General features: G+C 44.5%; 1 protein-coding gene across 1 annotated transcript in view; it reads right to left on the bottom strand.

The window, feature by feature from the left end:
- Positions 1 to 2,595: 2,595 nt before the first annotated feature.
- LOC311224334 (uncharacterized protein) overlaps positions 2,596 to 22,943 on the bottom strand; it is a gene marked incomplete at its 5' end in the record, with an annotated part of 40,658 nt that continues 20,310 nt past the window's right edge. Inside the window, 6 exons of the mRNA XM_084309289.1 lie at positions 2,596 to 4,259; positions 4,920 to 17,524; positions 18,111 to 18,355; positions 19,470 to 19,672; positions 21,129 to 21,291; positions 22,695 to 22,820. Of these exons, the coding sequence (XP_084165415.1) occupies positions 3,958 to 4,259; positions 4,920 to 17,524; positions 18,111 to 18,355; positions 19,470 to 19,672; positions 21,129 to 21,291; positions 22,695 to 22,820 (13,644 nt within the window). The 3' untranslated portion in view covers positions 2,596 to 3,957. The remainder of the gene's footprint in view (positions 4,260 to 4,919; positions 17,525 to 18,110; positions 18,356 to 19,469; positions 19,673 to 21,128; positions 21,292 to 22,694; positions 22,821 to 22,943) is intronic.

The raw sequence follows: 22,943 nt of genomic DNA, 5'->3' as shown, positions 1-22,943 counted from the left end.
GATGAAGGAGACGTGTCTTTTGGGCCAAACGGGTGTCCTGAAACGAAGGCCTGAAGGGCAGTAGCTCAAACTCCCTCTGGAGTGGATGGTCCTGGCCGTCCAATATAGCAATAGCCGTCCTGGGACCTGCCTAGGTCTCTTTTCATTTTCATAAAAGGCCCTATTACGGCAAGGGCAAGGCCTGATACATTTTCTGGGTGCCATTCATTTGAAAGCTGCAGCACTTAAGCAATTGGGCGTGCCGGTTGAAGTCACCTCCAAACATATAGGTAGTGTTTGCATGGCATTGTTTCAACTTTGATTTTTGTACAGAGCTGTGAACATGGGTACCATTCCTTCTACAGCTAGCAGCACTTAATTCTACACCAATACAAATTAAAACGCAATTGTCTGCTAAACTTGAAGTTATATCCAACATATAGTTTCAGTTTGTATGCCATTGTTTCTATTTATATTTTTTTTTACAGAGCTTTGAAAATGGCGAACTTATTTCCTGAGCAAGCCTATATTTATCAGGTGTTTTTAATAATTAATTTGTTATGATGAGTCTCGTCCCTCAAGTATTAAACTCGCGCTTTTACTTTGAAAGCAAAATCGCTAAACCGGAAGTGAAACCCTTGCCAAGTGTTGCTGCCTTGGTGGAGAATGATATGCGTAGCTATAGTAGCCGCATCTTTACCGCAGTAGCCTCCGGTGCGTGCGTGCTGCGCTCAGCAGACGGGATGACGACGCCGGTGAGCTATTTAACTTGCATCCCTCTCACTCACCCTCGTAGTCTACGTCATCACTGGCCTCGTGAGTAGACGCGCACAATAGAAAGACGTCATGCACCCCTGCGCGCGCCCCACTTCTCCACATTCCCTTTATTTTATAGATCCCCCTCTGAGCCCTCTCTCCATCAACCCACGAGTCTGTAGCTCATCCATTAATTTTGATTAGAGCCTATAGATTAGGATAGCCGTAGTTTAGCTACAACCACTTACATCAAGGCTCTCTAATCAACATTCACCCACGCCCCCCCCCCCCCCCACGAGCTCCATGTACGGAAGTGCAGCGGTCTATGAGCCTCACATCCCAATTCTATTATTAACAGACTGAACTTGGATGAGATTTCGACCCATGTCGGCTACGGCTAGCCTATAAATAAACCTCAAGGACAGTGTATATGGACCTAAGCAATTTCTTGGCGATTAAGATAATATATTAGGAGGCCTAATGAGAAGGAGTGACATGCCCTTCACGGTCGCCTTCTGTAAAGGTCACGTGTATGTCCATGCTTGGCTGCCGCGGAAGGCGACGTCACAGCAGCCTCCCACCGGTGTAGCTTTGCAATCGAGTCCACAAGAGGACGCTGTTTTCTCAGGCAACACAATGCTCAACTATTATAGAGATAATGTAACTATGGACCCCATTCGTATCGTATTAATAATTAAACGCGATTGGACACAAAACGTGCTTACGGATCTAATTGATTTAAAGTGGATGTATGCTGCTTATTTTAATCGTTATAAGCCATCATATTTAGAAATGCCTTTATTTATTTGAACGTATAATTATATAACTGATAGGGCGGCATACAGACCCTCATTTGCACCTTTGATTACATGGTTTACTTTTCTCATATTGTTATATTCAGAGTTAATTATATCGTTTACACTGTTTATATATATTTTTTTAAATATTTTTTTTATTCAAATCAAATTGTAATAATAATAATAAATTTAAATTGTAATGCACAGCACTTTACATTTGGTACCAAATCTCAATCTCAAGCTACAGGGTAAACATAGGCTTTAAAAACATAGGCAAAAAAACAAAACAAGGCATAAAAACATACAAAAAAGGGATAAAACACACAAAGGCATGTATAAAAGAAAAAGCTTTGGTGAAGAGGTAGGTTTTTAGTCCTCTTTTAAAATAATCGGTGGTCTGTGGTGCTCTCAGGTAGTCAGGGAGGGCATTCCACAGGCGAGGAGCAGCCGAGCAGAAGGCCCGGTCACCCATGGTGCGGAGCTTGGTCCTGTGGGGACGGGCATCAGGATCCTAGCAGCGCTGTTTTGGATGTATTGGAGCCTCTGGAGGCTCTTGCTAGGAATCCTGATGAGAAGTGCGTTACAGTAATCCAGCATGGAGGAGACAAAGGCGTGGACAAGTTTTTCAGCATCTGGGAGGGTGAGTGTGGGACGGATTTTGGCAATGTTCCTGAGGTGGAAAAAGGAGGTTTTGCACAGGTGTTTAATGTGGGCCTCATAGTTTAGGTGAGGGTCAATTTTCACACCCAGGTTGGTGACTATATGGATGAGAGGGGAAGGTCATGACCGGAGAAGGAGATGCTGGTTATGGGGTAATTGTATTGCCTATATTTATGTCATGTGTTTCTACTATTACCCTGCCTATACCTGTAACCCCCACCCCCCCCATGATGCCTAAAATTCCCAAAGGGGATCAATAAAGGAATATCTTATCTTATTTTAGGAAACCCCAAGGACCGATAACCAAATAAGACCCATGTGTCCAATTCAGTCAATCCACGAGTCAGAGAAAGACACAATAAATAAACGAATACAACAACTTGAATTCCTTTTTATGTGAATATTAATGTTTATTAATAATACCTTAAACAACATTCTCTCTAATGCAGCTTCGATAAAACACTTGGCTCTGAAAACTGTTTAAAGTGAAGCCGCAATGCGCTGAAAAATAAAATATTTGAAAGACATGATGGAACCGGAAAGGTCATTGTAAAAATCTCTCTATACATATAGATCGGCTACTACTGAGTGTGTGCGTTATCTCTCCACATGTCATGTTATCTCTACCATTCTATATCTATTTCTCACCTGCAAAATAGGTGTTAAAAATGGTTAATGAAAACTTGATAATTTCTTTTGACACAGTGTGTGAGTTGTCTTGCTCCATGCAGTTATGCACACATTTTTCATACTAGTATCTACCAACCAAAACATAAAGGGAAAAAAAAATCAAGAAATCTCAGAAAGAGATCAGGATAAAAGATCTATGACGTCATCTTAATCCCAGAGGGTTTGTGTGGCCTACTTTAAAGATTTGTCGTAGGAGAACATGTGTTTGTTAAATGGCTTTTCTGTGAGGTGGAGGCAGCCACTCTGTCCAAAACTGTCATTGCAGCAGCCTCTTCCAGTGCCTCAGTTTTATAGGTGGGCTAAGATAATTAAATTATATAAATGTCAAAAGACATTATGAATGTCAAAAGAAATGAATAAAGATAGGCAGAGAATTATAATATAAACTCGTAAAGCTCACACTTGCTTTTAAGCCTAGCTAGCAGAGGAGGACATCAAGTCACAGAATGTCCTCTTTTCTACTTCCGGTTGTTCATTGATATGGAAATAATTACATGAGTCTTTGGAGGGACAGCAATTATATAAATGTATTTACAGAAATATTACTTAGCTATATTCTGGTTCGAAATGAAATGGTTTTTAATCGCCGATTATAAAATCATGATCAAATCCATGATGGTGAATTCATATGAAAGTGACTTATCTTAGCACTTTGAGCGAAACATATAAACAACAATAAATAATCAATCAATCAATATGACATCAGCATGTTTACATTCAGATTGAAGCCAGTAAACCAAAAACAAAATATGATATATTATAAGGACAGCACTAAACAAAACTTTGAAAAACAGTAAAAAAAAAGAAAAAAATAAACAGTGGTCACATTTAAAATAAAAATAAAAAAAACAAAAAGGAAGGGGAAATATATTACTCTGTTACAGCGACGGTTGACGAAAAGTTTCTCTTTTAAATTTCAAAGAGTGAATTGTTCATTTAAAGCAAATTGCTCCGGTGCAGGTTTAGCTCTAAAAGAACATTGTATACAGTAGGTGCCACAGAATAGCAAATTCCAAAAATGGACTTGTCAGCAACCTTTAGAATATTCTTTCTCTACGTCATCTCTACCACATCATTATTCGTACTCTGACGTCCTGTGAGCTGCCGTCGTTGTGGTGGTGCTTGTGGTGCTTGTGGCTTCACCCGTCCGCATCTCCGTGGCGACCATGTGGCGGGTGGTTCTGGTGGTCTTGGTCACCATGGTGACGGTTCCCCCCTCGATGGATGAGACGTCATGCTCCTCAGTCATCTTTTGGGTGGTGTAGTCCATCCCCGAGGTGTGCAGGCGAAAGGTCCCGGAGACCTCCCCCTCGTGTCCCACCACCTCACCCCTGTGCCTGGCCTGGGGAGAGCTTTCCGGGGTGATCTGTAGGAAGCCTGGAGGGAGAAGGAAGAGAGGAGGAGGAGGAGAGGAGAGGAAAGGAGGAAAAGAGAGCAGGTATTGGAAACTTAATCTGAGGTACAGTATAGCAGAGGAAAAACAGAACAATAACCTTTGCAATAACACAAGTGCATCTAATGTATATCGGCAGAAAATATTGTCCACTCACTGTAATTACACTGAAACACACATGCGTGCGCACACACTAAACAATATAATATAGTGTAGTATAAATAGTATGATTTAGTTATATTATAATAAAATAATAATACAATTATATAGTATAGTATATAGAAGTATAATATAGAATAATACATTATAAATACATATATAGATAAGTGTGTGTATAAATGCATGAACCTAAATATGCAATTTAGCTGATAGATACACTAAATGTATTTATGTTCATTTAATTGTGTTGATGTTTCCATTTCTGCAAAATAAATGTACATTTTGTTTGGTAAACATTGCACTTCTGTCTATCAGTGTACTGTATGTGTGTAGGGGCAGGTACAATACGAATTTTCTTCTTCCCGTTCCTTTCGGCCATGGAATTTAGTGGAGCATATTAATTAAGTGAACTATATGTACTGTTGGGCTGTAACAATTCCATGTACAAATAAATAAAAATAAAATGAAATGAAAAACATCCCTACCTGTGGAGTGGGGCTTCAGGCTGAACTTGGGGACCTTGAACCAGGAGGAAGACTCTCTCTCCTCAGTCTCCTCTCCCATCTCGGCATGTGTTGTCGTGCTCCAAGCCTCGACCTTTCTCGAGCTGAAGTCCATAGCGTAGCCTGCGGAGTGTGGGTCTGGAGACTCTGAACTGTCCCTGTCGAGCATCTCTGTCCTGGCGTGAGATGTGACCAAACCCCTCGTCTCCTCCTCTTTGTCGTCGTCGTCTCCTTCTCCCTTCCCGCCCTTCTTCTTGCTGAAACCGAACGACATCTTGCCTGATTCGACCTTTAGTCCTTTTCCCTCTCCATCTGCTATTCCCGGTGAAGAATCTTTCACTAGTTTGGCACCAAGTTCGGCATCTTCCTCCCCACCACCCGTCTTGCCATAAGGAGAGGTGAATTCAACCTTGGGCAGTTTGATTTTACCACCGAACTTGCCCTTGTCGTCCTTAGATCCGTTAGGGAAACTCGCATCTTTCTCACCGTTGAGGCTTGAACTTGAACCTGTGACATCAAAGGAGCCTGTCTTGCCGGGAGAGAAGGAGACTTTGGGCATTTTAATCTTTCCTCCCTTCGACCTCTCCTCCTCCCCCTCTGCGCTCACAACCACGCCTTTATCTTTGTAGCCTCCCGTGATTTTGATTTTAGGCATTTTAACTTTGACATCTCGCGTCTCCACCTCTGCCGTTTGTTCCTCTCCTCCTGGGAAGCTTGTGGACACTGCAGCGTGGTCTGTTTGAGGAGGATTCACCAACACAAACACTGCTTTCTTTACTTTGGGCATCTTAGGGCCTTCATACCGGATCTCCGGCCCGTGGACGTTCATTTTACCCTGAGGAGAGGAGATGCCGGGCAGTGGGATACCAAATTTAGGGATTTTGATTTTCTGGCCTGTTCCCACATCACCGTCTTCATCCTGCGATGATCCGATATCAAAATCTATATCTGGTATCCTGGGGGCTTTGATTTCCAAGTTGGGTAACGAAAGACCACCGTCTCCTTCTGCTTTCGTGGACTCTGAACCTTGTTTGGTCTTCAAACTAACAGTTGGTAACGTAACCTTTGGCATCTGTATTTTAATATGATCTTTGTCTTCGGTTTGTCTGCTGTGGGCTTCTCCCTGGCCAGAAATTGAGGGACCTGAGAACTCCACGCCAGGGAGGGAGATATTTGGCAGCGCCGAACCGTCAACCTCGCCTTCGGGCAACTCGACGTTCCCTTTGAGTTTGGTCTTTTTGATTTTGAATCGACCGCTCACCCCTTCGTTTTCTTTCTCATTCCCCGATGCCTTCACGTCCACCGTCGCGTCTCCACTGTGCTTCATTTTAGGCATTCCGATCTTGAACTTCGTACCTTTCACTTTAGGACTTTTCACTTTGCCGCCGGGGCCGGACGCGTCGAGATCTATGTCGGGTAGTTCTATTTTCTTCTTGTCCTTCTTTCCCTCTCCTCTGTGTAGGCCTATGTCCAGCTCCAGGTCTCCTTTAGGCCCTTCGATGTTTATCGTGGGCATCTTCAGTCTCAGACCTTTGTGCTCACCCTCAGCGTGCCGGTCTACTTTCCCATGAGCCTCTGCCTCTAGCGTAGGTTTACCGGAGTTCACGTCAAGGTCCAGATCAGTCCACATCAAGGGCCCTTTAATGTTGCCCTTTCCTTTGGCACTCGGTAGTTTGACTTCAGCGTCATAATCGGCGTATTTCCCGCTCGGCAGTGATATATCTACCTTTGGCATCTTGATATGTGGCGTTTTAAATTTGCCTCCCTCTGCTTTTACGTCCACCTCTGGACCTTCAATTTCTCTAGATTTCATTGTAGGCAATGATACATTCACGTTAGGCATCTTGATATGTGGCATCTTAATCTTGCCTCCTTCTGCCTCCACTTCCATATCTGGCACATTGACATCTGCTTTTCCTTTAGGAAGAGATATGTTTACATGTGGCATTTTGACATGTGGCATCTTGAACTTCCCTCCCTCTCCCTCAATGTCAACCTCTGGTCCGTCAAACTTTCCTTTTGGTAGTGAGAAATCTACCGAAGGCATTGACACATGTGGCATTTTGAATTTACCTCCCGCCATCTCAGGCCCTTCAACATCAGCCTTTCCCTTTGGTAGGGAGATGTTTACATGTGGCATCTTGAACCTTCCTCCTTCTCCCTCAATGTCAACCTCTGGTCCTTCAAGCTTTCCAGACTTTCCTTTTGGTAATGAAATGTCTACAGAGGGCATTGACACATGTGGCATCTTGAATCTACCTCCCTCTATTTCAACATTAGGCCCTTCAATCTTTCCAGATTTTCCTTTGGGCAGAGATATGTCAAAACCGGGCATTTTCATATGAGGCATCTTGAATCTTCCTCCTCCCTCTCCCTCTATTTCAACATCAGGCCCTTCAATCTTTCCAGATTTTCCTTTTGGAAGATAAATGTCTACATGTGGCATTTTGACATGTGGCATCTTGAACTTCCCTCCCTCTCCCTCAATGTCAACTTCTGGACCTTCAAGCTTTCCAGATTTTCCTTTCGGCAGAGATATGTCAAAATCAGGCATTTTCATGTGTGGCATTTTGAATCTTCCTCCTCCCTCTCCCTCTATTTCTACTTCTGGACCTTCAAGCTTTCCAGACTTCCCTTTTGGTAATGAAACATCTACAGAGGACATTGACACATGTGGCATCTTGAATTTTCCTCCTTCTATTTCAACATCAGGCCCTTCAATCTTTCCAGATTTCCCTTTTGGCAGAGATATGTCAAAATCAGGCATTTTCATATGAGGCATCTTGAATTTCCCTCCTCCCTCCATCTCAACTTCAGGTCCTTCAATCTTTCCAGATTTTCCTTTCGGAAGAGAAACGTCTACATGTGGCATTTTGACATGTGGCATCTTGAACTTCCCTCCCTCTCCCTCAATGTCAACTTCTGGACCTTCAATCTTTCCAGATTTTCCTTTCGGAAGAGAAATGTCTACATGTGGCATTTTGACATGTGGCATCTTGAACTTCCCTCCCTCTCCCTCAATGTCAACTTCTGGACCTTCAAGCTTTCCAGGTTTTCCTTTCGGCAGAGATATGTCGAAATCAGGCATTTTCATGTGTGGCATCTTGAATCTTCCTCCTCCCTCTCCCTCTATTTCTACTTCTGGACCTTCAAGCTTTCCAGACTTCCCTTTTGGTAATGAAATGTCTACAGAGGGCATTGACATGTGTGGCATCTTGAATTTACCTCCCCCTCCCTCTATTTCAACATCAGGCCCTTCAATCTTTCCAGATTTTCCTTTGGGCAGAGATATGTCAAAATCAGGCATTTTCATGTGAGGCATCTTGAATTTTCCTCCTCCCTCTCCCTCCATCTCAACTTCTGGACCTTCAATCTTGCCTGTTCCTTTGGGCAATGAAATATTGACTTTTGGCATTTTAATACCAGGCATCTTGAACCTGCCTCCCTCTCCCCCGACCTCTACATCTATGTCTGGCGTGTCGATCTTCCCAGTTTGTCCTTTAGGCAGAGATATGTCAACATGCGGCATTTTGACATGAGGCATTTTGAATTTCCCACCTCCCCCTCCTTCCATCTCAATGTCCGGTCCTTCAATCTTTCCAGTTTTTCCTTTAGGGAGATTTATGTCAATATTTGGCATTTTGACGTGAGGCATTTTGAATCTTCCACCTCCTCCTTCCATTTCAATGTCCGGTACTTCAATCTTTCCAGTTTTTCCTTTAGGGAGATTTATGTCAACATGTGGCATTTTTACGTGAGGCATTTTGAATCTCCCTCCCCCTCCCTCCACATCTATATCCACATCCGGGGCATCGACCTTTCCGGATTTTCCTTTGGGAAGTGAAATATCCACATTTGGCATTTTGACATGAGGCATTTGGAACTTCCCTCCCTCTCCCTCGATGTCTACTCCTGGTGAATTGATATTCCCGAATCTTGCTTTGGGCAGGGAAACATCTACTGATGGCATTGTAATATGTGGCATATGGAATCTCCCTCCCTCTCCTTTGAGTTCTACCTCTGGGCCCTCGATCCTCCCAGCCTTCCCTTTGGGCAGTGATATGTCAGGCATTTTCATATGCGGCATCTTGAATGTCCCTCCTTCTCCCGTGACCTCTACTTCTGGACCATCAATCTTTCCTTTTGGCAGTGAAAAATCTACAGAGGGCATCGTCATGTGGGGCATCTTGAATTTCCCCCCCTTACCCTCCAACTCCATTTCAGGTGTGTCGATGTCTCCCGTTTTTCCTTTTGGAAGAGAAATGTCAATATGTGGCATTTTGACATGTGGCATTTTGACATGTGGCATCTTGAACTTCCCTCCCTCTATTTCTACTTCTGGACCTTCGATCTTTCCAGATCTTCCTTTGGACAGAGATATGTCAAAATCAGGCATTTTCATGTGTGGCATCTTGAACTTCCCTCCCTCTCCCTCAATGTCAACCTCTGGACCTTCAAGCTTTCCAGAATTTCCTTTTGGTAACGAAATGTCTACAGAGGGCATTGACATGTGTGGCATCTTGAATTTACCTCCTCCCTCCATTTCAACATCAGGCCTGTCGATCTTTCCAGATCTTCCTTTGGGCAGAGATATGTCAAAATCAGGCATTTTCATATGAGGCATCTTGAATTTCCCTCCCTCCATCTCAACTTCAGGTCCTTCGATCTTTCCAGATTTTCCTTTTGGAAGAGATATGTTTACATGTGGCATTTTGACATGTGGCATCTTGAACTTCCCTCCCTCTCCCTCAATGTCAACTTCTGGACCTTCAAGCTTTCCAGATTTTCCCGTTGGCAGTGAAATGTCTACAGAGGGCATTGAAATGTGTGGCATCTTGAATTTCCCTCCCTCTCCTTCTATTTCTACTTCTGGACCTTCAATCTTTCCAGATTTACCTTTGGGCAGAGATATGTCAAAATCAGGCATTTTCATATGAGGCATCTTGAATTTCCCTCCTCCCCCTCCCTCTATTTCAACATCAGGTCCTTCGATCTTTCCAGATTTTCCTTTTGGAAGAGAAATGTCAATATGTGGCATTTTGACATGTGGCATCTTGAACTTCCCTCCATCTCCCTCTATTTCTACTTCTGGACCTTCAATCTTTCCCAGTTTTCCTTTCGGCAGAGATATGTCGAAAACAGGCATTTTCATGTGAGGCATCTTGAATTTTCCTCCACCCTCTCCCTCTATTTCTACTTCTGGACCTTCAAGCTTTGCAGACTTCCCTTTTGGTAATGAAATGTCTACCGAGGGCATTGACATGTGTGGCATCTTGAATTTTCCTCCCTCTATTTCAACATCAGGCCCTTCAATCTTTCCAGATTTTCCCTTGGGCAGAGATATGTCAAAACCAGGCATTTTCATGTGAGGCATCTTGAATTTTCCTCCTCCCTCTCCCTCCATCTCAACTTCTGGACCTTCAATCTTGCCTGTTCCTTTGGGCAATGAAATATCGACTTTTGGCATTTTAATACCAGGCATCTTGAACCTGCCTCCCTCTCCCCCGACCTCTACATCTATGTCTGGCGTGTCGATCTTGCCAGTTTGTCCTTTAGGCAGAGATATGTCAACATGTGGCATTTTGACATGAGGCATTTTGAATTTCCCACCTCCTCCTTCCATCTCAATATCCGGTCCTTCAATCTTTCCAGTTTTTCCTTTAGGGAGAGATATGTCAATATTGGGTATTTTAACATGAGGCATTTTAAACTTTCCTCCTCCCTCTATTTCAACATCAGGTGCATTGAGATCCCCAGATTTCCCTTTGGGAAGGGAAATGTCTATTGATGGCATTGTAATGTGTGGCATCTTGAATTTCCCTCCCTCTCCTTTCAGTTCCACTTCTGGTCCTTCAATCTTCCCAGTCTTTCCTTTTGGCAGTGAAATATCCACGTTGGGCATGTTGATTTGGGGCATTTTGAATCTCCCTCCTTCTGTTTCGGCTCCGATCTTACCTCCTTCGATGTTACCCATTCTTCCTTTAGGAAGGGACAGGTCAATGTCGGGCATTTTGATATTTGGCATCTTGAATTTGCCTCCTTCCCCCTCAATCTTTGCATCATGCTTAATCTTGGGCAGGGACACGTCCAAGTCTACTTTGGGGACAATCGTTGGCATTTGGGGGATTTTCAGATTTCCCTCATAGCCTCGGATGTCGGCTTCCGAGACATCCACCTCTGCTCTCGGGAGAAGGATCTCTGTCTCTGGTGTCTTGCCAGCTGGCAGAGACAGCTCAACAGAGGGCATCTTGAGCTTGGCCTTGGCATCAAGGTCACCACTTGGTTTGCCTATGTGTGCATCTTTAGATCCAAATCCCGGCATGGAAAACTTGGGCATTTTGATTGTGACATCGGGTGCATGGAAGCCACCCTTCGCCCCCACGTCTCCCTCCAGCGCAGCATCTATCTCTCCCTCTGGCAGTTTAGCTTTTGGTGATGCCATTTTAAATTTTGGGAATTTCAGTTTGTATTTGGCTTTATCTTCAGGACCCTCTACGTTGATCTCTGGTTTAGGAATGTCTATTTTCCCTTTCTTCACTTTAATGTTCCCCTCAGGACCAGACACATCTGCATTCTTTTTAGAGAATCCAAATGATGGCATTTTTATTTTAGACTTTTTCACTTTCACTTTCACTTTTCCGTCTCCATCAAACTCTACTGACGGTGCCCGGACCTCCGCTTGCGGTGGGCTGAGGGAGGCGTTTCCTTTGGGCGCTTCCATCTCCCAATCTCCACTTTTGGATTTCCCACCAAACTTGGGGAGAGAGAACTTGGGCAGTTTTAGAGAGATGTCGGGCAAGTCAAAGCTGCCTCCAGAGGAAGGTCTCCCTCCCTCTGCCTTCAGCAGCTCTATCTCTACATCGTCTCCTTTAGGCTTGGATAGGCCAAAGTCGAGATCCACCTTAGGAGCTGAGATGTCAACGGTGGGTAGTTTGACAGTGGGGAGTTTTATGGACCCGCCTGTACCCTCTACTGCCCCTGCCTCAATGTCCAAACCCTTCACTTTCACCTTGGGTGGTTTTATGTCTCCTTTGAGACTAAGGTCGGCGTCTATATCACCTTTGCCTTTTGCGCCCATCTTCGGCAACAAAGGCATTTTAAGATGGGGACCAGACATCTCAAAACCTCCTGATGCATCAGGACTACTGGTGTCCACTTTGATGCCTTTGTTCTTGTTTCCAGAGGGGAGGCTGAGGTCAAGATCAAACTTGGGGAGATTAATATCAAGAGTTGGCATATGGAACCCACCACCTTTTTTACCAGATGCATCTACTTCAATATCACCGTGCCCCGCAATTCTAGGGAGTGAGACGTCCATTTTGGGCATATCAATCTTTCCACCTTTCATCTCTGGTCCTTCCAGTTTGACATTCCCTTCTGGCAGATTGATTTTTGGAAGGGAAATGTCAAATTTGGGCATTTTGAATTTCCCTCCTTTTCCCCCAGGACCCTCAATATTAATATCTCCTTCTGCTTTTCCTTTGGGAAGTGAAAGATCAATGGATGGCATTTCAAACTTTCCTCCTTTTACTTCAGGGCCTTCGATCTTTGCCTCTCCCTCTGGTAGCTTAATTTTAGGAAGAGAGATATCGAGTGAAGGCATGTGAAACTTGCCTCCTTTGGCCCCATGTCCCTCAATGTCGATGTCTCCCTCTACTTTTCCTTTTGGAAGAGAAACATCAATGGTTGGCATGTCAATCTTCCCTCCTTTCATCTCTGGTCCTTCCAGTTTGACATTTCCTTCTGGCAGATTCATCTTTGGAAGCGAAATGTCAAATTTGGGCATTTTGAATTTGCCTCCTTTAGCGTCAGGCCCCTCGATATTGACCTCTCCCTCCGGTGATTTCATCTTAGGCAGCGAAATGTCAAATGAAGGCATGTTGAACTTTCCTCCCTTGATTTCGGGTCCTTCAATGTCGACTTCTCCCTTGGATTTCATTTTTGGGAGAGATATATCGAGAGAGGGCAAATACAATTTCCCCCCTTTTCCCCCAGGCCCCTCCACCTCAAACTCCCCCCCTGCCTTTCCTTTGGGACAGGAGATATCAATGGATGGCAGCTCGACCTCCCCTCCTTTCATGTCAGGCCCCTCCAATTTGACACCACCGTGGGGTAGATTCATCTTTGGAAGTGAAATGTCAAATTTGGGCATTTTGAATTTGCCTCCTTTCCCCTCTGGGACGTCCACATGTATGTCACCCTCCACCTTCCCCTTGGGGAGTGATAGGTCAATGCTTGGCATTTCAAACTTTCCACCTTTAGCTTCAGGGCCTTTAATCTTCACCTCTCCCTCTGGTAGCTTCATCTTGGGAAGAGAGATGTCTAGTGAAGGCATGGTGAACTTGCCTCCTTTCCCACCACCTCCCTCAATGTTCAAATCTCCCTCCGCCATTCCAGTGGGAAGTGAAACGTCAATGGTCGGCATGTGGAATTTCCCTCCCTTCACATCCAGTCCCTCTACATTGAATTCTCCCTCCGGTGTCTTGATTTTAGGAAGGTTGATATCAAGTGACGGCATGTTGAACTTTCCACCTTCAAGTCCTTCAATGTTGATGTCGGCTCCCTTTGATTTCATTTTTGGAAGCGAGATATCGATTGAAGGCATGTGGAACTTGCCTCCTTTGCCCCCATGTCCCTCAATGTCAATGTCTCCCTCTACCTTTCCTTTGGGGAGTGAAACATCAATGGTTGGCATATCAATCTTCCCCCCTTTCATCTCTGGTCCTTCCAGTTTGACATTTCCTTCTGGCAGATTCATCTTTGGAAGGGAAATGTCAAATTTGGGCATTTTGAATTTCCCTCCTTTTCCAGATGGCCCTTCAATATCAATATTTCCCTCTAATCTTCCTTTGGGGAATGAAATATCATCGGTTGGCATATCAATCTTTCCACCTTTCATCTCTGGTCCTTCCAGTTTGACATTGCCTTCTGGCAGATTGATCTTTGGAAGAGATATGTCAAATTTGGGCATTTTGAATTTCCCTTTTTTTCCTCCAGGACCCTCAATATTAATATCTCCTTCTGCCTTTCCTTTGGGAAGTGAAATATCAATGGATGGCATTTCAAACTTTCCTCCTTTTACTTCAGGGCCTTTGATCTTTGCCTCTCCCTCTGGTAGCTTCATTTTAGGAAGAGATATATCGAGTGAAGGCATGTGAAACTTGCCTCCTTTGCCCCCATGTCCCTCAATGTCGATGTCTCCCTCTACTTTTCCTTTTGGAAGAGAAATATCAATGGTTGGCATGTCAATCTTTCCTCCTTTCATATCTGGTCCTTCCAATTTGACATTTCCCTCTGGCAGATTCATCTTTGGAAGCGAAATGTCAAATTTGGGCATTTTGAATTTGCCTCCTTTGCCTTCAGGTCCCTCAATATTAATATCTCCTTCTATGTTCCCTTTAGGAAGTGATATGTCAATGGATGGCATTTCAAACTTCCCTCCTTTCATCTCCGGTCCTTCCAATTTGACATCACCCTGTGGGAGATTCATTTTCGGCAGTGAAATGTCAAACGTTGGCATTTTGAATTTGCCTCCTTTGCCTTCGGGGCCCTCAATATTAATATCACCTTCGACCTTTCCTTTAGGAAGAGAAAAATCTACAGTTGGCATCTCAAACTTTCCACCTTTTCCAGAATGAACCTCAATATCAACATCTCCCCCTGCTTTTCCTTTCGGGAGAGAGAGGTCAATCTTCGGCACCTCAAACTTCCCACCCTTAACTTCAGGCCCCTGGATCTTCACATCTCCTTCCGGTAGTTTCACTTTGGGAAGAGAGGGCATCTTGAACTTCCCCCCTTTACTCCCCCCTTCGACATTGATATCGCCCCCTAGCTTCCCTTTAGGAGGTGAGATATCAACCGAAGGCATTTTGACTTTCCCACCTTCAGGCCCTTCAACACCTCCTTTTGATTTCATTCTAGGAAGGCAGAAGTCAATCGAGGGCATGTGGAACCTTCCTCCTTTGCTCTTAACTCCCACCGCTCCTTCCACCTTTCCTCTTGAAAGAGAAACATCCATTGACGGCAGGTTGAGCTTCCCGCCCTTCACGTCAGGCCCTTCAAGGCTGGCTTCACCCTCGGGCATCTTTACCTTCGGTAACGATACATCAAATGTTGGCATTTTAAACGTTCCTCCTTTTCCGGAAGGTCCTTCGATATCTATGTTACCCTCTGCTTTTCCTTTGGGTAGAGAAATGTCAATTGTGGGCATTTGAACCTTCCCGCCTTTTATTTCAGGCCCCTCTAGGCTTAAATCAGCTTCAGGTGACTTGACCTTGGGGAGCGATAAATCAACTGAAGGCATCTCAAACTTTCCTCCTCCCACTTCAGGACCTTCGATGTCGATGTTCGATGTCTTTGGAAGCGATACATCTAAAGAAGGCATATGGAACTTTCCTCCTTTCGCTTCAGGACCTTCCAGAGAGATGTCGAGTGATGGCATGTTGAACTTTGACCCTCCCTTGACCTCCGGGCCTTCAATATTAACCTCTCCTTTGGACTTCATCTTTGGGAGAGAGATGTCAAAAGTGGGCATCTTGAACTTGAGTCCCTTACCGCCGCCACTGACCCCAAGGTTCAAGTCCCCTTCGACTTTTCCTTTAGGAAGTGAAATGTCAATATCTGGCATTTCAATCTTTCTCCCTTTAGCTTCAGGGCCTTCGATCTTCACCTCTCCTCCTGGCAGCTTCATTTTGGGAAGGGAAATGTCTAGAGAGGGCATGGTGAATTTGCCTCCTTTTCCATCGCTTCCTTCAACACTGAAATCCCCTTCTATCTTTCCACTGGGAAGAGAAATATCAGCCGAAGGCATCTGGATTTTTCCACCTTTGATTTCAGGCCCTTCTATATCGACGCCCCCCTCGGGTGACTTCATTTTAGGAAGGGATATATTTAAGGAGGGCATTTTAAAATACCCCCCCTTTCCCTCTACACCAATTTCGCCCTTAGATTTACCTTTTGGAAGAGAAACGTCTACATCTGGCATTTCAAATTTGCCTCCCTTGATCTCGGGGCCGACTATATTGATATCACCACTCGATGTCCTCATCTTGGGGAGTGAGATGTCAAATGAGGGCATTTTGAACTTGCCTCCTTTAGCAGATGGTGCCTCAATATCAATGTCCCCCTCTGCTTTTCCTGTTGGCAGGGATATGTCAATAGGTGGCATCTGTATTTTACCACCCTTGACCTCTGGCCCCTCTATGTCAACATGGCCCTCTGGTAGTTTCACCTTTGGCAAGGAAATATCAAAGGTAGGCATTTTGAATTTGCCTCCCTTCCCAGAATGCCCATCTACATCAATCTCTCCCTCCATTTTGCCTTTGGGCAGGGAAATATCAACTTTGGGCATTTCAATTTTTCCACCTTTGATTTCTGGGCCCTCAATATTGACTCCTTCACATGCCTTCATTTTTGGGAGGGAGATACCAAATGATGGAAGCTGAAATTTCCCTCCTTTGCCTCCTTCAATGTCAATATCTCCTTCCACTTTGCCTTTGGGAGGAGACAGGTCTACTTTGGGCAAATGGAAGCCCCCTTTGACTTCTGGTCCCTCAATATCCACCTCCCCCTTTGGAGACTTAACTTTAGGCAGAGCTATGTCAAAATCTGGCATTTTGAACTTCCCGCCTCCACCAACATAACTCTCCATTTCCACGTCTCCTCCGTGTGCTTTCATCTTTGGCAGCGAGATGTCAACAGAAGGTAGCTTGATTTTTCCTCCGATCCCCAGACCTTCAGCTTCTACCTCAGGCGATCCTATGTTTGGTAGGGAGACATCAACCTTTGGCATGGAGATGTTGGGTCCTCTAAAGAAGGGACCCTCTACCTCATCAGGAACTCTCGGTCCGACATCCAATTCCACCTTCGGTAAAGAGACGTCCATGGATGGTATCTTAATCGCTGGACCTTTCCCCGAGATCTCTATCCCCTCCACGCTGCCCTCTATCTTTGGCCCAGTGACGTGAGGCTTGGTAATGCCGATCTCAGGCCCCCCCTTTGCTCTGGGGGCTTTGATATCGCCCTCCATGCCCGCTGTCACCTTTGGCAGAGAAAGGTCTGCCTGGGGAGCTTTTATGTTGATATGTGGCATTTTCAGACCAGGCTTTTCAGCTTTGATTTTCATGTCACCGTCGACCTCATCAGAGTGGCATGAGAGCCTGACTTTAGGCAGCTTCAGCTTGGGCATCCTTAGCTTAGCGTCTCCTTTGCCGACATCCACATCGATCGTGGGCAAAGATACTTCAGATTTCCCAGAGGGGAGCGAGAATTCCACGTTTGGACTTTTAAACTTCGCTCCGCTTCCCCCCTTCAGCTCGAGGTCGCAGTCCTTGTTACCAGATAAGCCGAACTCCACAGACGGCGGGCATAGCTTCATGTCCACAGACTCCGTGGCCGAGGAAGGTTCTGACTTTGTCTTCTTGGTTTTAGGAAACATGATTACAAACTTGTTTGGTTTTCCCTTGATTTTCATTTTGCCTCCAGCTGCGTCAGGCGAACAGATATCCACCTGTCCCTCGACTTTCCCCGTTTCCACTTTCCCGCCCGTGGCTCCTCCGGCGAACACCTTTGTTTTCATTCCGGGGAACCTGAGAAAATAGAGAGAAAGCGCATGAGAGGGGAGAGAGAAAGAGAAGAAGAAAACATGATGTAGTATTTAAAACCCTCATAGAATAGACAGGATTGAATATGGATAGGATTCACAGCGGTCATGAAAATGTATTAAAAGACAAACAACAACAACAAGCCTTAGTGTTCAATTCTGATTTATTGCTCAGATCAGATTTTCTTTGTTTGGCTGTTCACATTATCTTTCAAATGTAATGTAAAATCAGATTCCAGTGTGAACTGGTCATGCTCCTGAACTGACCCGCATACACAAAATAACAATAAAGAAGATGGGCATAAAATGTCAATCTCTAGAGTGACGTAAAGGTCACATGAAAGACTGTTCAGCCAAAAAAAAAGAAAAATCAGACCTGTATTTGATTTAGGACCCCAATATGAAAGTGGCTCAAATCAGAATTGAAAAGATCAAATTCCATGCGATTTGTGCTGTTGTTCACACTGTAGTGAAAAAAAACAGATCCGAGTCACATATGAGCAAAAAGAAAAATCTGATTTGGGCCACTTTTGGTTGCAGTGTGAACGTAGCCAAAGACAAACACCACCAACCTGATTCTCCTCTTTTTCTTCCCTGAGGTCACTGCTCCCCCGGCCGCCTCCACCGCGGGCGTCCCATCCGCCCTCTGCTTGAACTTGGGGAGAGAGAACTCCACGTCCACGTCATTGAGCTCCAGGCCGGAGGGAGACTCTCTGTCCGACTCGTCTTCCATGCTCTTCTTCTCCTTCAGCCTCTTCAGACCAAAACGACCCCCCCTCTTCTTTTTTGCCTTGAAGGTTTTGACACCCTTGACGCTCTGAAACGTACAGACAGCCAGATTTGAAATTTTGTCATTTAGCTGACACTTTTATCCAAAGCGACTTACAAGTTCTGTACGACAAGTCAGCAGGAAGGGTACAACTCTTTCAGCTGAGTAACAATTTTCATCAAAGTGTTGAAAATTGGGTGGTGCAGTGTCGAGTGCATAGTAGTAGATACATTAGTATTAGGAAGAGTGCATAATAGTAGAGGACAGTAAGAAGTGTTTTTCTTTATTTCAGATATTGATTGAAGAAGTGTGTCTTTAGTCGATGGCGAAAGATTGGTTGGGTTTCGGTTATCCTAACTGGTGGGAAGTTTGTTCCATTCGTCCCATTTCACATTTACCACAACCTGATTAGCACTAAGACAAAATGACCTCTACAATAACTAGTTACAAATGCTTGAATATGGTTTATAATCTTGACAACAACTAAATACAAATAAATGTAATCACGCAACAAAGTGAACCAACATTGCGATTAGAGGATGCTTCTTTGTACGGTAAAAGTTTCAAACAATGCTCCGGGAATCCGGTTTCTTGTAACATTTGATGTATTCAATACTAAATATATGTCATACTTTGTTTTATGTTATGTTACAGTAGTTCCCCCCCCCCCCCAAAAGTTACAAACGACCCAGTGCACCTTTAAATATTGTCATCTTAATAAATATAACTTGAGTGAAATACAGCAGAATGCACAATTTATACATTTGGGTGTCAATTTAGAAACTATAATGGGCAACTGTATTAAATATGAAATAAATATAAATATTCAGTTCTCTTAATCTACCCCACAATGCAAAACCTGTAACAGATCTACTTTTGGTGTTAGCAAGCATTAGTGCTAACATTAGCCACCAAATATTACAGCTAATATCAGCTACCAAATGTTTCAGCTAATATCAGCTACCAAATGTTACAGCCAACGCTAGCTAAGGTTAAGTTACACACTTTACATCCTGGGGTAGATTAGGAGGACTAAATTACATAAAACATAGGGCAGCCATATTGAATACAATTCCCTGTGGTACATTGTGATGTTATGACATTGCTGTATTGCCATTCAGTCGCACATAAACTTTAAAGTACCCGTGGTCATAATAGCTACCATTTTGGCCATCTTGGCTTTGGGTCCTTTGAGTTCCACGCCTGGGACTCCCAGTGTGCGGATGGTGGTGACCTCTCCTCCGCCCGGGACGGTCCTCTTCAGCAGGAAGCTGACCTTATATGGCTCGGCACACTGCAGGATCTTCAGAGCGTCCTCGTACTTCACGTTGTCAAAGTAGACCCTGGCGCTCAGCAGCTGGTCTCCTGCAGGACCGCGTCAAGAATAAAGTCCACCATGTTGTTTTACGCAGATCACTCGATGTCTACTCTAAACTATTACTTTGACTCTATAAAAGTACATTTGAGAATTTAGTCACAAAAACACACCAAATTGGCGTTAAACGTATAGACAAATATACACTATGATTTAAAGAGATTGTAGGCTGTACAATATTGTCAAAATCTATAATTGAAAGGCACTTCAGCAACATCTACATTGAAAATATACCATTGTAGCCATTGTAGTATGTCCCATTTACCAGGGTAGGTTCTCTGAGCATGGACTCTCTGTTTTAGCAGTGCCCTGCTTCACATTATTCCACCGTAAATGTCTAAACCCCCCCACCCCCACCTAATAGACAGTCCCCTCCCCACCGTATGTATATATTCTCTCCCCACCGTATGTATATTTCTCTCCCACCCACCCACCCCCTCCTAATGTACAGTCTCCTCCCCACTGTATGTATATATTCTCTCCCCACCGTGTGTGTATTTCTCTCCCACCCACCCACCCCCTCCTAATGTACAGTCTCCTCCCCACTGTATGTATATACTCTGTCAGGATCTATGGGTAACAGTACTGTATATTTGCATATCATATATGTCACAAATGTAACAGTACAATATACCTGTATGTCATGTATGTCCCTATGCCATAAATGTCATGATGTCATATATGTTGTGTATGTCATAAATGTCACTATGAATTGAAAATGGGGGACCCTGATGTAAACAAGACAAACGTCTTTCTCTGGTCTGCATCCCCTTAACAATTGTGTGTATTGAGCCATATTGTACCAATTCTGAAATCTGTTAAATAAAATGTTCATTCATTCATTCATTCATTCATTCATTCATTCATTCATTCATTCATTCATTCATTCATTCATTCATTCATTCATTCATTCATTCATTCACACAGTCACACCTGGGAGCTGCCCAGTACAACCACAGTCTGACACTGTTGACCACTAGGAGCTGCCCAGTACAACCACAGTCTGACACTGTTGACCACTAGGAGCTGCCCAGTACAACCACAGACTGACACTGTTGACCACTAGGAGCTGCCCAGTACAACCACAGTCTGACACTGTTGACCACTAGGAGCTGCCCAGTACAACTACAGACTGACACTGTTGACCACTAGGAGCTGCCCAGTACAACCACAGTCTGACACTGTTGACCACTAGGAGCTGCCCAGTACAACCACAGACTGACACTGTTGCAACTCCACTGGAGCAGTTGGGGGTTAAGTGCCTCTTGCTCAAAGGCACTTCAGCGGTTGGTATCGAGGGACAGGAGAGAGTTATTCATTCACCTTCCCGCCCATATTTTTCCTGCCGGTTTGGGGGATCGAACCGGCGACCTTCGGGGTCACAATCCCGCTGCCTGATAACAAAAGATGTCACACAATACAGTCTTCTAGCCCGTTCCGTGTTACCTTGCTGCAGACTGAGGTGTTTGGCGGCGGGAGAGTCTTTGAGAACATCCTTGACGAAGATCCCTCTCTCGCCTCCCCCCGTCACGCTGTATCCACTCGCTCCTGCCTCCGCCTCCGTCTCCACCACGATCTCCACCGCCCCGCTGGCGTCCGACTCCACCTCCTACAGACGAGACGCACGCAGACAGCCATACAGACAGACCACCCACACACACACACACACACACACACACACACACACACACACACACACACACACACACACACACACACACACACACACACACACACACACACACACACACACACACACACACACACACACACACACACACACACACATATATAACATTCAAATAAGATATAGACCTGAGATGCTTGTGATTGTGAACATAATGACTTTTATAAAATTGCAACACAGGTTTGAATTTTTAGTAGTGGTATTAGTAGTGATAGTGTTATGTGATTTTTAGTAGCAGTGGTGGTATTAGTAGCGACTAGGGATGGGCGTGAGCAATCGATTATTCCATTAATCGAGTACCCGCCATTTCAACTGAACTCGAGTGGTTTTTGAGGGTGCTTGGTCTTTTTATTTGATTACCATCAAATACGTCTACGGAAAGTGGGCGACATGTTTGCAATTTTGGAAATGCACAAACACAGAGCGCTGTTTTTATCTTTTAGATTCCAATGCAGCAAACTTTTCGCTCCACAGCTTCCAGTGCAGAGTTGTCTTCCTGCAACAACTGACACCTTGTGGGATTTCAGAGCGAGATTTCAGTTTCAGTGGCACTTTTGGTGGCGTTCATAAACTATTGATACGGACATGCAGACAGAGTGGAGGTAATGTAATTAGTACAAATGGTAACCAACTGTTTCGACCTACAATACACATTCAGCATCGGATATATAATATTGCTGTGTATCGTTATGTCCGCGGAGCGAGACATAATCAAATCGTAGCATATGTGTGTGTGTGTGACTTATTGCTGCTGCCATGCTCTTTAAGAAGCATTCTAAAAATTTATTTCCCTAAACGATTACTCAAGCCCATCCCTAGAAGTGATGGTGTTATAGGTCATATTTAGTAGCAGTGGTGGTGGTATTAGTAGTGACAGTGTCATATCTCACCACCGTCCACTCCTCCATTGTTAGGTCCACCTCTGGTTGTGCAAGAGAGCAGTTAGTATCCTTATTAATAAATAGCAGTGATGATAGTATCATCCTTACACTTCCCACCGCTTCCATGCTGCATCTCAGAACAGTGATTTAGTGCTAACAGATGTTCTCAACTTGACAAGACATTCTCAATGGACTTCATTTAGATTCAACTTGATTATGTTCCTCGTCGGCTGCTGATATGGGGTCCACTAGAAAAACCAGGCATCTCACGTGTTGCATCGTGAAACATCCAATGGATGGTCGAGTTGGGACGTGAGGTCCAATGGGGTTACGGTTAGGGTAGAGGTAGGGCTGGGTCTATACATGATATGCCTGGTTTTTAGGGAATCCCCGGTTGATATCTACAGTGGTGGTGCTGATGGTGGGGAGAGAGTGTCATCTTACCACTGTCTGTTCCTCTGTGGTTAGATCCATCTCCGGCTGTGCCAGCTGGCAGGTTGACTCTCTCAGGTGGCTCCGCTTTAGGCTCAGGACCTGCTTCAGCTCAGCATGGAGCTTCTCCTTCTGCACCTGCATGGACAAGAGGACCAGGTGAAACCAGCGCACTGTGTTCCTGTGGGTCACAGACGGGACCAGGTAAACCAGCGCACTGTGTTCCTGTGGGTCACAGACGGGACCAGGTAAACCAGCGCA

This window comes from Notolepis coatsorum, assembly GCF_963971535.1.
Source record: "Notolepis coatsorum genome assembly, chromosome: 1".
Lineage (NCBI taxonomy): Eukaryota > Metazoa > Chordata > Actinopteri > Aulopiformes > Paralepididae > Notolepis > Notolepis coatsorum.
Note: the sequence above shows the minus strand (reverse complement) of the source record. Positions and strands in the feature narration are given on the sequence as shown.